Here is a 15,189-nt window from a genome sequence, read left to right as displayed (position 1 = left end):
TGGCAAAATGAAGTCTAAAAGATGAATCAAAGCAAACAATTACTGAGAACTTGGCTGCTGCTTAACCTGGCAAGTCTGTCTTTCCTGAAGTCTTACAGGATTAGGTGTGTAAGGTTTGCTGCAACACGTTCATGGTAAACAAACTAAGTAGAGCTCTTATTTACAAATCTTGTAACAAATACTTCTGGAGGAAAAAAAGAAAAGAATTCACTAATTTCCAGAAGACAAAGGTTTAACTGCCAGACGTACACAAACACACACTCACACGCACACCCACACGATACTTCAGGGGTTTTTATACACGTTATTTTAGGGCATAAGCTGAGTACTACACCCCCACACCCCATCAAAAAATAATAAAAAGGAACAACAAAAACTCCAATTTTACCCTCCCCCCCATAATCTAGAAAACCCTCCCTCACCCCTGATGTACAAAGTGTCTGCACAACCGGTGGCATTCTCCCAGCCACACAAGGCATGCTCATACAGATGTCACCAGTCACTCCATTGGCATGGCAACGGGCAGGTATACGGGATTTTTCCCAATAGTGGTTATTAGTCAGCACCACTGTGAATTTTATCAATTAGGCTTTGAATAAAAGTATAACTTATAGATTTGATATTTAAAAAGAATCATATTGAGTTTGTCTAAGAAAAAGGGAAATGAGTTGAGAATGAAACTCAGCTAGACAGCTTGATGTCCCAATATTTAAACAAAAAACCAACTGTCCAAGTAAACTCAGCTTCATCCACAGAGAAAGGAACAGATTTCTACCCTCAAGAGCAACCAGCTTATTTTCCCTACCCTTTGGCAGGAAATGTGTATGTACTACTTGTTCTAAGTCTTTCAGCTTGAATGCCATAAAGACCACAGCCCGGTTTTCTTCCTTTCCAAATTCCCTAGGTGAGTTTTTTCTGTTTAGCTACTGGGGATGCAGCCAAATAAAGACTGACACTCCAAACAGCAACAAGGGCCTCACGGTCTTTTATAAAGCTTTCCCAGTTACTCCTACTATTAAAGTCTGCTCTTGCCTTTCTAACCCTTAAAACAGCTCTTACAATGAAGTTTGTTTAAAGAAAAGCATTATTCCCTTCCCCAACCAGTATTCGAAAATCCACTTGTTACTTGAATGTTCACAGACATAAAAAGAACTATTAAAAAAAAGTGACTCAAGTTCAGTTTAGCTGACCACATTCACAAGTTACCAAAAAACTACTAGAATATAACCCCAAATTCCATTTTTGATTTGTTATCTGTAAGACAATGCTTGAACTTACAAAGAATAAGTATTGAATTTGAGGACTGAACTGGGGCAAACCAGTTATTGTGGGGAAACAAAAACAAAACAAACAAACAAAAAAAAAACCCACAACCCACTATCAAAGCTTCTTCAAGAAAACTCAATTACTATTCTTCCAGATCAAAAGATTTCCACTCATTACCTCCCTAAAGAAGGAATCACCCATTAATTTTCCTTTATAGAATCAATATGGAGGGGAAATATGAAAGGGAGAAATGTTTTAGAAAGTAGGACAAATCTACCATTACTGAGATTAATATTTATCCTTTGGGCCCACTCCTCTGATTCCAATCTGAGGTGACGAGGGCTAAAAGCAGCAGCAAGTTACCAATGAGTAAGAGGGAAGCTACCCATTTCTAGTTAGGGGAGGGGAGGCTGGAAAAAAAGAACCTTAACAACTAGAATGTAGTGTCAGTCAGCATAGCTGCCGAAATCTGTTACAGAGGTAAACCTAGCACAGCTAACTAAGAGAATTCAGATAACATAAACAAGCACCTTCAAAGTTAATGTCCCACTTCCTGAGCACTGCAAAATAAGACAGTGAATGCTATTGCCACTTCACCATAGGCACACTAGATAAAAAGAGAAGTTCAGCCGAGGGAGGTGCCAATGGCTGGCCACTATTGGCTTATAGCTACAACGCATCCTGACAACATTATCAAGCCTGACTATTGGGCACCTGTTTCCAGTTGAGTCACCAAAACAGTCCTCCCATTTGCATGCATGATTTGAGGGGAAGACTAGAATGTTTTAAATCATCAAAAGAGGAGAAAACAAAGGTAATTCAGAGCCTATCTCACCTGGGGACACAGATCCTTCTGTCCAGCCTATTAGAAATAGAAAACATTTTTCAACTTAATTATTTTTAAAAGGGACCCTAAAAGAGAAGCCCAATCAAATGCACACAAGTTAACTAGAATACACGATTATCTCTAAAGTATGTGCATATATCACGATCAGAGATGTTAGTGCAGAGTAATGTCTTAAAGAGAGTTACACACACACACAAAATGGGAGGCTAAAGTTTAAAGAGAAATCCTCCCCAATCCTTACAAAACAAAACCTTTGAAAAGCCCAGATGTTTCTAGGAATGTAAGACTTAAAACCCCCAAACAACATAAGTGCATGGTGGAAACACTGATAGGTCTTTTACTTACAAACACAAACCTTTTTTGTTAAAAATGGATATCTGAATAAAATCACTAAAGTACAGAAAATAATCCTTAACACCCTCATTACAATGTTTGCAACCATAAATTTAACCATCATGTAAGATAAAAATCCAACTGCTATTTATGTTCAAGTCCTGCAATTTTTGGCCATGTATTAAAAACTCCTTATTCATTCTTTAACACACAGTGCAACAATGAAATGACTCTGGGTGTTTTTAAAAAATCAAAGTTAAGAATGTTCCTTAAAGTGTCTTCATAATTAAGAGTAAAAATAATTCCTTAAATAACCCTTGTCCTAGGAACACCTGCAAGAAAGCTATATTGTCTGAGAAATACATGCTGTCGTCACTTAAAAGACAGAAAGAAAACAACAAGAGGAAGATATTGAGGAAGCAAATCTCAATTAAAAAGCAGGAAAAATGCAGAAATTAAATTTCACCATATTTTCAATTTATTATTATACCAGGATCCCTCCCTAACCTTTGCTCCTTTTAGTTCATGGTATCAGCATATGGAGGATCAAACTTGCAAATCTATTTCCTAACTACTTTCCTAAGGCATGTAAAATGTCTGTTTACCAATGGCACACAGGCCTCCTAAATGCAGGATTTCTCTAGGCTTGTTGAGTCTCAGTCTCTTGCTTTGAGAAACATGAGCAGTAAGCAGGGGGTCAGACTAACTAAGACAAGAAAAGCCAACTCAATAGTATGGAAGCAGCATTTAACATACTTCCTATCCTGTCAGTAAGTGAATAGTTAGGAAAAGTGTCCCCTAGTGAGCTGGTAGGCCTGGGGATAGGGGGCGCAATGGTGTTCTATGTAGCAGCAGGAAGCAGAGATGTACTTCACACCATATTTCTACAAAGAAACGGGAAGATTGGGGTATAAAAAGGAAAATGTTCTATAACAAATAACCGCATGGTTCATGGGATCTGAATGTACATTTATAGCATAAAAAGAATTTCAATTCTCTGTTTTCATAAAGGAAATACCTCAACTCTCTGTGACCGAGTTTCACATTAACTGGAACTTTATTTGCTTAAAACCTAAAACATTGTCAGTTTGAGAAGAAACCCCCTGTGATGTGTAGATTCATCTTACCATTCAAATTCTAGGGTGTCTATTTTCTTTTTTTGATCCTTGGTAAAATTTTATCCAAAAAACAGGATACATATATATTTTTAAAACATGAACCATTAGAGAATGAAATGTGAAATCAAGAGTGATTTCAGTTTTGGCGGCTCTTGTTTTTTTTTTTTTCAGTTCCTTAAAGACTGTAGCAGGATAAAAGGATCACTGGCTCCGAGTCTCTTTGAGATAATAAGTGATGAGATAAAAAAGGAAAACCCACACCCCCAAATAAGGTCAGGTAAACCCAATCCCCAACCCCCACCCAGGTAAAAAATATGAGTACTTTTAGTAACAATTCAGAATTCATCTTTATATCCTACCTGCCTCATCAGTGGAAGTTTAGAGTCATGATTTTTTTAGACATTTATACTTATGCATATAGACATATAAACTCATATTAGATGACAACTGATTTTTTTAAAAAGTCCAGGCAGAGAAAGAAGCAATCATTTTTAACTAAAACCTCTCTATGTTTTTGATTACTGTTTAACTTGCTATTGTTTAGCAAAAAGCAAAGTTTCCAAAGTGTTCATCTCAAATCTTATTGCTTTACAACTGTGGTACACCTTCCATTAAAAATAAAAAGATGAAGCAGTCAATCCAGTGATTAAGTTGACATGGCTTTCATTGGGAAAGGGAGGTGGTGGCAAAGAGAAGCCCAATAGACAAAAGGTAACTTAAACACTTCAACATACAATGGTTTTCTTAAAAAAGAGAGAGAGAGAGAGAGAGAATGTTATTTTCAACAAATGGAAAAAAGCACTGAAAGCCCATGAGTCAAGCCATAGCCAAAACCATGTTCTATCTTAAGTAGGTTCTCTTTTTTTCCCCCTCTTTTTTTCTTTTTTCTTTTTTTAATAAAATCTCTCCCCAAACCATTATCACTTTTAATCCTCCCCAGACTGGGCTTCATCTTCAGACCCTTCATCCCCAGATTTCTCAGGTGGGGGGCTTGCAGACGTCTTCTTTTCAGGAGGGCTCTCTGGTTCTTCGTCTTCTTCTTTGGGAGAAGGAGTCTTTTCCTTTGAGGCCTTTGAAGCTGTGGGGCGACCCACTTTCCCTTTGCCTTTCACTGGACTTGGCGTCACTGAAAGAAGAAAAACAATGTTTAGGGAAGAGAAAAAATGTCTTTCTGTAAGAATAAAATCTATAAACAACTCCAACCTATCTCAATTTCTAAACAAATCCTGATATATTACTACAATATGTTGTAGTAAGTTCCAAATATTTTTTAAATTTATTTTTAACTGATATATAAAAATAGTGCATATTTTTATATGGTATAATGTGATGTTTCAATATACATATATGCTATGTAATGTTTAAACTTTTTTTTGGTGGTGGTACTGAAGATTGTGCTCAGGGCCTCACACATGCTGGGCAAGCATTCTACCACTAAGCTATCCCCCCAGTTCTTTTAAAATTTTTTCTTAATTTGGGTCAGGGTCTTGATAAGTTTCCAGGTTGGCCTAGCATTTATAATCCTTGTGCCTCAGCTTCCTGAGTAACTGGGATTACAGGTGCATGCCACTACACCCAGCTCCTCAGTTATCTAATCATTTATCTAATGTTATCAGTAATACCTTTAATAAAGAAATATGTTACAGAAAATGCATGTCATCCTTAGTGGCTTATCAAACTGTAAGTGTTCAAGATGGAAACTGTTTTTACATTTAAAAAGCAGGACAAGAAGAGGGAAAGATATGATTTAATGTGCATAGAAACTGAAGCCATCAAACAATTTTTGGTAGTTCCATCATTCCCAACAGCAAGAAGTATTTTTTTTTGGAAAAGTTAAAAAACCCTCTAATTCTACATGGGGTGTGGTGGTTCACGCCTGTAATCCCAGCAACTCAGGAGGCTGAGACAGGAGGATTCCATGTTTTAGGCCAGCCTCAGCAACTAAGCAAGGCCCTAAGTAACTCAGTGAGATCCTGTATCAAAATAAAAATTGAAAAAGGCTGGGGATGTGGCTCAGTAGTTAAGTGCTCATGTGTTCAATCTCTAGTACCAAAAAACAAAACCAAAACAAAACTCTAATTCTATTTGCCAGAATAAAACTACTTACACAAAAAGCAAATCTAGATTTCTGATTTAATTAACAAACTAGCTCCAACTAGGAAAAGATCTGGCAGAAAACATCAGGACTTAGAGAAAATAAATTCATATTTTCAAGAGTGATTTTATTCTCATAGTACAGAGAATGAGGCAGAAACCAGAAATGAGAACTTGAATGCACTATTGTACAACAATTTCAAATCTTCAGACTGGATGTGGGGACTATGATATATATCAGTTGGAGAACAGGGCAGTTAAAAGGTATGCTGACACAGTATTCCTACTACTATATCTGAAACAAATAAGCCATTACCAAATTTTACTTATACCTGGAAGTAGATGAAGACAAAGTACTGGTTCTTAAAATTTTTTTAAAGTAGCAATTAAATTTCACATTTGCAGAACTTACCTGTAGCCTTTAGTCTGGGTTTGGGCATTTTCTTTTCTTTTCTCTCAGGTTTGGACTTCTTAACCATCTTTTTATTTTTCTTTTTTGAACTGCCATAGTCACTATCATCATCGTCTTCCATTAGGAAATCTTCGTCACTGCCTGAATCTTCTGAGAATAAAGAGAATTTCAACATCTAACTTAATGTAAACATTCTTCCAAATAAACAAAGGGAAAGACTGTGAAGAATGATCAGAGGATGGGATTTGGGAGTCAAACACTACTGGATTCTATTTGTAGTTGTTCTAACAATGTGGTTGGAGTCATCACTGGCCCCATCTGTAAACGGGCTTGGCATGTACCTCACATAAAGATTACATGGCTGATAAAGAGCTGCTTGGAGACAGAAGGGACAAAACAATCTAAGTAAAAACTGAAACCGTAAAATAACTTTTGGTAGTTTTATCAGTCCCATGTAGGACTGGTTGAAACCAGGGAATCAAACTGAACTGACCTGGTACTTTGGGCCTGATATTGAATAAATCAAACAAGAAAATTACAGGTAAAACAAAAATTCATATCGCTAATCTAAATAACCTGTGCAATATCTACACTTTGCTATTAATATTTTTTTTTGGAGGGTGTCCTACATTCTGTACCAGGCTAAAACACATCTCAAATCACAACATGTAGTCATTACTTTAATACTTGTTCATTTTGTGTTCAAACCTGAACATCTTTAAGAAAATAGGACAACCATTACAAATAGTGAATAATGAGAATATCTGAATACTTAAAATATTAATGGGTCATCATCTCTTTTAACAGGGATTATCAACCTAATTTAAAGGGCTGTATGAAACATTTAGTATCTTAGAAAATGCCAAAATAACCAGAGTCATAGACGATAACCAAACAACCAAAGGACACTAGCCAACTTCACATACTCTCCTGGAATGGTGCCTCATCTTCTTCTTCTTGTTCTTCTTCACTGCCCACATCTTCCATGAGCATCTCTCTCTGTTTAGAAGCTGCTTTAGATGCTGCCTGCCTTTGTTGACGTACATTTTTATGATCATCTTTTTCATCTTCACTGTCCTCTGCAATATGAAAGTTATCATGATGAAAGGATCAAATCATTTTTGCATATCAAAGATGACTGAAAGAGTCAACCTAGTGGCCAATATAGTATGTAAAGACGGCTTTATTTCTTCCTTTTTTTTTTTTGGTACTGAGGATTTAACCACTAAATTTACCACTTAGTGGGGCAATTTAACACTAAGCTATATCCCCAGCCCTTATTATTTTGAGACAGGGTTTCACTAAATTGCTTAGGGCCTCACTAAATTACTGACACTGGCCTTGAACTTGCAATACTATTATCTCAGCTTCCTAAGCCACTGGGATTATAGGTGAGTGCCATAGCACCTGGCTTTATTTCATTCTAAAAGGGTAAATTCTATCCTTAAAAATTTCTGCAAAATATAACAAGGAGGAGTTAAAGTTCACAAGGAAAGAACCTGAATAATTCTATATACCCAGGACATTTATAAAAATAACTTAAACATGTAGTTTTAAGCAAATAACAAAGCTGAATTAAAGAGTGAACACATTTCCTATAATATACTTTAAATTTGTATCACTATTTTGCCCTAAAATTCTCAGTTACATTCAAACCTATGTTTTTAGAAAAGACAGAAAAATATTTTAAAGTATTTTTAAGAGGGGATGAATGTTTTCCAGTGATCTTAAGATATAAGACAAAAACCAATGTCAAATCATTACCCTTTACAATTTAGAGGGGCTAGAGGGAACCCTTTAAAAACATGTTTGTATCAATTAGCTAAAGATACCTGGGACAAGCTTATAAAAAATTACTTTCACATATTACAATTTAATTAAAAACTTTTTTTTTTTCAATACCCAGGGTGTTTGAGTATAAATTTGGTTTAAGGACAGTCAGCCAGGTCCCTGGCTCTAGAACAAGCTATGCTGTATTAGACTCTAGTATAGCCCTTTTAAGCTCTCTTATTCTACTAAGGTTTAGCTGTCATTCTTCTGAAATACTCAGGGTCCTGTGAGCTTTGCCATGCTCAGTGTTCAAATCTTGGTCACTGCCAAAAACCTCATCTACAGACAACAGAGAAGAAAGCCGAGTTGGTGGACCCTAAAATAAATTCACCTATTCTTGATATTAGTACACAGTTATGTATCTTGAAATGCTCAAAAAACTAATAAAGGTAAGATATTCAAGTTAGGATTCACAAGGCAAATGAATAAGTGTATGCTACATTATCTTAAGATCACCAGATAGTATAAAATGTTAAAATGATTTATTTTCAATGTAGGCAGCCAAACAGCATACATATAGCAGGAAAATAAAACAGAGTGAATTTAGCAGAACCTTGTTTACCATCTAAATATCAGCTAAATAGCTGTCTAGTTAAAAGGAAAACCCAAGAAGACAAAGCAGGAATACAGGTCAAAACTAGTGTCTGGGAGCAATAAGGAAAAAAATCCTCAATTCTTTTAAAAGTTAAACTTAACATTTAGTACCAGCAATAAGTCATCAGGATTGAACATTAGTCCATGGAGATGCCTCATTAATTCTTACAAAAAGTTTTTTTTTGTAGGTAGTTTCCTTCTTTCTTTTTTTTTTTTCCTCTCTCTCTTTTTTGTTTTTGTTCAGATACTGTGGATTGAACTCAGGGATGCTCTACCATTGCCACTGAGTTATTTCCCCCGATCTGTATTTTTTTTTTATACCTTTATTTTATTTATTTATTTTATGTGGTGCTGAGGATCGAACCCAGGGCCTCGCACACGCTAGGCAAGATCTCTATCGCTGAGCCACAATCCCAGCCCCCTGATCTGTATTTTTTTATTTTGAGGTAGGGTCTTGCTAAGTTGTTGAGACTAGCCTTGAACTTGCCTTCCTCCTGCCTTAGCCTCCTGAGGTGCTAGAATTATAGATGTAAATCTAAAAAAAGTGGCACTGAAATTTAAGCCTTTTTGCTTTTCAACCTAGAATTGATAACTTCCTTTTTAATACCTTTATTCCACTTAGATTATACACATATATAAATTTAGTTTGAAGTCTTATCTGTTCACGTAGAATGTTTTCAATATTGACTGTGCATAAGAATAATCTACAGCTACTTAAAAACACACAGAAAGCCTCAACATTCCACCTATATTCATTTAACTGGAAATCTTGGGGCACAACCCAGAGTGCCTGTTTTGTAATAAGCCACCAGGACAGAATCATTATTAATTATTTGAAGTTAGAGACATCTTTGTAAGTCCAGTTTTCGCAATAGTGCCTGATGTACAAAATTGCTTGTTAAAATGCCTAATGAACTTATCACATTGAAAATAGTTTACTACCTGCAGAGTGAGAATCATCCTTCTTGGTCTTCACATCTTTTTCTTCTGAGTCCTCACTATAAGGTAAAGGAGAAAGGGTAAACACTTAAAGTCTTAGATCAAAGTCTAAATGACCACAGATCTCTGATGTCTGACTTGAGAAAAGCATGAAAATAAAATGTTCAAACAAATGCTGAACAGTAAAATTGCTTCTATTATTTTTTCACTTCACAGTGATGTTGGTGAATAAGCTTAATTTTATCTATTATGGAAAACAAATTGCTTCCAAAGACCCAAAGTAAAAAAGAAGGTGTCTCAGCACAGGCCTGGTTCATAAGAAAAAGTATTTTCCATAGAGAAAGTACAAAAATACTAAATATAAAATGAAAATAAAACAATTTTGTTATTTACTAATAATTATTTTCTAATAACTTTTGCTTCAAATATTTCAGAAACCAAATGACTCAGGAGGTTAAGGCAGGATGATTGCAAGTTTAAGGCCAGACTCAGCAACTTAGTGAGATCCTGTATCAAAATAAAGTCAAAAAAAGGGATGAGAATGTAGCTTAGTGGTACAGTGCTCCTGGGTTCAACACCCAGTACTTAAAAAAAAAAAAAAGAAGAAAGAAAGAAACATCAACAATGCCTGCTTTGTACCATGGAGAAAGTAAGAGTGAGCTCACAACTACTGTGCAAAAGAAGCTGAGGAGCTTCAAAGTTAAATGGAAAATTTAAAAAAATATTTATTTATTTTTTGGTGATACTAAGGATTGAACCCAAGGCCTAGAATATGCTAGACAAGTAAGCATTCCACCACTGAGCTATATCCCTAGCCTGGTCTCACTGCCCATGCTGACCTCAAACTTGGCAATCCTCTTGCCTCAGCCTCCCAAGTAGCTGGGATTACAGGAATGTCCCATAAAAATAACTTTTAAGGCTGGGGTTGTGGCTCAGTGATAGAATACTTGCCTAGCATGCATGAGGTACTGGGTTCAATCCCGGCACTACATAAAAAAATAAATAAAATAAAGGTATTAAGGTATTGTGTCCATCTACAACTAAAAAATAAAACAAAAAAACAAAAAAACTTTTCAAGTCATAAACATTCATGTCCTCAAATCTTAAGTTGGGAATTTTATCAGTAATTTGTTGTAAAATCTTAAGCAAATCATTTGGCACTTACTCGAGTGCCAATGTTTTATGACTTCATGAGAAATTTTGATGAACAAAAAAGAAACACTCATCTGTAAAACCTGCCATCTTGACCTTCCTTTTTTAAACATCAGGTCTTATAAATCACTTTGGTATTCCCCATAATGTAGACCATAGTCAAACGACAAATTACTGAACCAAAGAGAACAACCATATTTCTTTACCAAGTAGTCTGACTCTGAGATACTTTATAATTCTGAAACTTGTGACTATTCTATATCAACTTTTTTCATGTAAAATAGGGACTTAAAGGTTAGAATTAGAGCTTACTGGTAAAGTGATTGCTTAGTATTTACAAGGCTCTGGGTTTGACTCCCAACACCCCCCCCCCACACACACACACACAGGCATTTAATTTACAAATATAACCAATGATGAAGAATCATATCATTGTAAACACTATTAGTCTTTGAGCACCATTATGGCAAAGTCAAATGAAAGCTGAACTTTTAAGTGAAGAATAATAGAAAAATCAACACAGCATTGCTTTAAGGGAATACACAAGGCATCTAATCCAATGGCAATAAAAATTCAGAGAGAATTCAGAGAGAATAATAAAATCAAATGGTTGCAATAAGAAAAGCTTTAGACTAGATATAATTACATTGATGAAGCATTATAACAGCAATAAGCAGTTCATTCCTAGGAGAAATATAAGTGAATATAATGAAAAATTGTTCTAAATCGCATCCCTGGCCCTTTGGAACTCTGGAAGACTTCTCTTCCAATGGTATAATTTTATATTATTTTTTTCCTAAAAAACATATTTGGAAAAAACAACAACAACCCATAAAGCAAAAACAAAACAAACAAACAAAAACAAAACAAAAAACCCCTAGATATATGCATACATGCACACACACACACACACACACACACACACACACACACACCCTTCCTAGGGATTGAACCTATGGCCTTTAGAATGCTAGGCAAATATTTTACCACTGAGCTACATCCCCAACTTTTTTTTTTTTTTGTAGTTGTAGATGGACAGAATGCCTTAATTTTTTTGTTTTTATTTTTATGTGGTGCCAAGGATTGAACCCAGTACCTCACGCATGCTAGGCAAGCACTCTGCAGCTGAACTATAGCCCCATCCCCATCCCCATCCCCAACTCTTTTTAAATTTTATTTTGAGGGTCTTGCTAAGTTGCCCAGGGTGGCCTAGAACTTGCGATCCGCCTGCCTTAGACTTCCAAGAAGTTGGAATACAGGAGTGTGCCATCACATATGGCTAAATGTATAGGTTTAACAATAAGTTTAGGGCTCCAAGTTTCTTAGAAGAAATGAAAAATACTATGTAATTTCTTTGAACTGCTCATCTGTAGTAGAGTTACTTGGAGGTGGCATAGCCTAATGGCTGAAATATGGATTTTGGGTCCAACAGGCAGGGTTTCAAAACCTGCTTGTTCATTTGCTGGGTAACCTTGGTTAAATCATTGAACCCATCTAAGTTATCATCACTTAACCTAACAGAGGTGTTAAGAGAATTAAATGATAATGTATATAAAGCATATAATAGAGCCTGACATTAATAGTCAAAGTGGTAGCTATCCTCACTCTCATTATTATCATCATCATAAAGGAAGTCTTGAAGTTATGCTGCACTGCATATGAGACTGTGTGTGAAAACCTTGGAAAACAAGCAAAAGTTACAAGATTCTGGCTTCATGAGGCAAAATTAGTTAAATTAAAACTCACTTAAACTCATTGTAAAACTAAGAGAAGAGAAGGCTTGGAGTGGTAGAGTGCTTGCCTAATATGCACAAGGCACTGTGTTTGATCCCCAGCATGGGTGAGGATGGAGCCCACAACAATGATTAAGTTATTTAAACAAAAGAGAATTGAGTATGAGACAGTAAAACTCTACTACTACTTAAGATTCTATAAGCTTTAGTTAATTTGACCAGTGATTTGTGACTGAATGAGAGGTCACTTGATCTTTGCTATCACTACAATGAAAATGTCAATACTAATTTTAATAACCAAGTATACTCTAAAGCAGTCTTTATGCTTATGTTGAGGTTTAAGGTAGCAGCAGAGGCATTCTTAGGGAATTCAAATATTTACTTTTTAGTTATAGTTGGACACAATACCTTTATTTTATTTATTTATTTTTATGTGGTGCTGAGGATCGAACCCAGGGCCTCACACATGCTAGGCAAGTGCTCTACTGCTGAACCACAACCCCAGCCCCCACCAGCACCCCCATTACTACCCTTCATTCCCCTTTGTCTAATCCAATGAACTTCTATTCTTCCCTCCCCTTCCCTTGTTTTTTTTTTTTTTGGGGGGGGGGGAGGGGCAGGAGTGCCAGGGATTGNATGAGATAAACTAATATTATGGGAGCAGGAGTGCCAGGGATTGAACCCAGGGGTGCTTAACCACTGAGCCACATCCCTGGCCCTTTTTGTATTTTATTTAGAGACAGAGTCTCACTAAATTGCTTAAGGCCCTGCCTTTGCTGAGGCTGGCTTTGAACTGGTGATCTTCCTGCCTCAGCCTCCCCAACTGCTGGGATTATAGGCATGCATCACTGCGGCCAGCTTATTGTGTGTTTTTTCTTTTCAATTATTTATTTATATTGTATCAGGGATTGAACTCAGAGGCCCTTAACCATTGAGGCTCATCCCCAGCCCTTTTTTATTTAGAGACAGGATCTCACTGAATTGCTTAGCACCTCGCTGTTGCTAAGGCTGGCTTGACTCACCTTTCTCCTGCCTCAGCCTCCCCAGACACTGCAATTATAGGCGTGCACCACTGTGCCCTACTTTTTATTTTGACACAAGTTCTCACTAAGTTGCTGAGTCTAGCTTCAAACCTGTGGTCTTCCTGCCTCAGCCTCCTGAGCTGCTGGGATTATAGTTATGTGCCATCAAGCCTGGCTGATCACTTTGGATTTAAGGTTGAATCTGATCAAGCTTCATGACTCAACTCTAGACCTAGAGCATGACCTGAGATAATGAAATATGCAAAACACTAAGTAGACAGTAAGAACTCTCCAAAAAATATAAGGAGATTTCACCAACTTAAAGATCAAAGACTGCCCTCATTTCAGAGTGACAGCATCAACAAGAATACAAAAACAATGCCTCTTACCTATCTTCCTGTGAATTCTTTCCAGATCGCCTCTTATTTTTAGCTTCTCGAGGAGATGATCGAATTTTCTTAGCAGGAGGACCTGAATCTCTTCCATAATCTTCATCTAAACGGAGCATTTTTCAAATTCATTTAACTATATTATGTTTACATGTTAAAAGCACCAACTTATATTTACTGACAATAATTATCTCATGTTACTTAAATGGCAAACAAAGGATTTTCCAAATATTTTCTTTTATTTAAAAAAATTTTCCAACCTAGTTTTATCACATTAATTCCATTTTTGTATATTACCCTCTAGTCCTCATATATACATATTTTATATACCTATAGCCAAATCTCGTCATTTTATATCATTCCATTTTATGATTTTCCCATCGTCAACATCTTCATATTTATTTGAATATTATTATAATAATCAGGTTATGTCAAAAGCATTTTAGAAAGTAAAAAACTTAGAATTCTACAGTCCTAACATAATTACTGTTATAAAGCAAATTACTTGTAAACTAAAATATTAAACATATATAATGTATTCTGGGTACTCTAGCACTTCAGAAAAATAGCTCTAACTTCAAAAGCCTTATACATTACAGAAAATTGTCCTACATCAAAAGGTGATTATTTCCAAAACTATTTACTACACCATTTTACATGTAATGGCAAGAAGGTGGAAGTAGTCTGGAGCTTCAGCAATTATTAAGTGACTGGATATATTATAAATTCCATGATGGATTATCATACCATTTAGAGGAATTTTTCAAATAACCTTTAATAAAATTTGAAACATACTTTTAAGTATGAGTGAGATAGGGGCAAAGACCAAGACCTCAACTCCATTCCTACTCTTCCCCCTCCCAGGGATTGAACTTAGGGGGCACTTGACCACTGGCCATATCCCCAGCCCCATTTTTATTTTATTTAGACACAGTGTCTCACTGAGTTGCTCAGTGCCTAGCTGTTGCTGAGACTGGCTTTGAACTCGCAATCCTCCTGCCTCAGTCTCCTGAGCTGCTGGGATTACAGGTGTGTGCATCCGTGCCTAGCTGTATTGGCCATTTCTTCATCCACTTCTTAAAATGTGGTTCTTGCTTGCAATTATTCTCTCCTGCAACACTAATTATGTGGGTAGCGAGGAGTCCTTTTCCACTCCATGTGGGACAGAGTTCAGGGTTAGACTATTACCATCCCCCAGGAGAATCCACTAGGCAGCACTTCAAGAATTTAATGTCCACTCCTGCTGGGGATGGAGGTACACCCTTAAAATCCCAGCAACTCAGGAGGCCGAGGAGGAGAATGGCAAGTTCAAGGCCAACCTCATCAACTTAGCCAGGCCCTAAGCAAGTTAGCAAGACCCTGTCTCTAAATAAAATACATTTTAAAGGGCTGGAGATGTAGCTTCAATTCCATTTTTAAAAGGTAAAAAAAAAAAAAAAAAAAAAAAAAATTTTTTTTGT

General features: G+C 36.3%; 1 protein-coding gene and 1 pseudogene across 1 annotated transcript in view; both read right to left on the bottom strand.

Moving 5' to 3' along the window:
• Positions 1–2,901: 2,901 nt before the first annotated feature.
• The window catches only part of Nucks1 (nuclear casein kinase and cyclin dependent kinase substrate 1), a 13,671-nt gene continuing 1,383 nt past the window's right edge, over positions 2,902–15,189 (bottom strand). The window contains exons 3-7 of the mRNA XM_015483344.2: positions 13,730–13,835; positions 9,437–9,492; positions 6,997–7,149; positions 6,071–6,220; positions 2,902–4,690 (exon numbers count right to left, since the gene is read on the bottom strand). Coding sequence (XP_015338830.2) covers positions 4,491–4,690; positions 6,071–6,220; positions 6,997–7,149; positions 9,437–9,492; positions 13,730–13,835 — 665 coding nt within the window. The 3' untranslated portion in view covers positions 2,902–4,490. The remainder of the gene's footprint in view (positions 4,691–6,070; positions 6,221–6,996; positions 7,150–9,436; positions 9,493–13,729; positions 13,836–15,189) is intronic.
• The window catches only part of LOC125618515, a 4,042-nt pseudogene continuing 2,625 nt past the window's right edge, over positions 13,773–15,189 (bottom strand).

Source organism: Marmota marmota, unplaced genomic scaffold (genome assembly GCF_001458135.2).
Source record: "Marmota marmota marmota unplaced genomic scaffold, marMar, whole genome shotgun sequence".
Classification (NCBI taxonomy): Eukaryota; Metazoa; Chordata; class Mammalia; order Rodentia; family Sciuridae; genus Marmota; species Marmota marmota.
The sequence above is the reverse complement of the archived record's forward strand: the minus strand, read 5'-3'. Positions and strand labels throughout refer to the sequence as shown.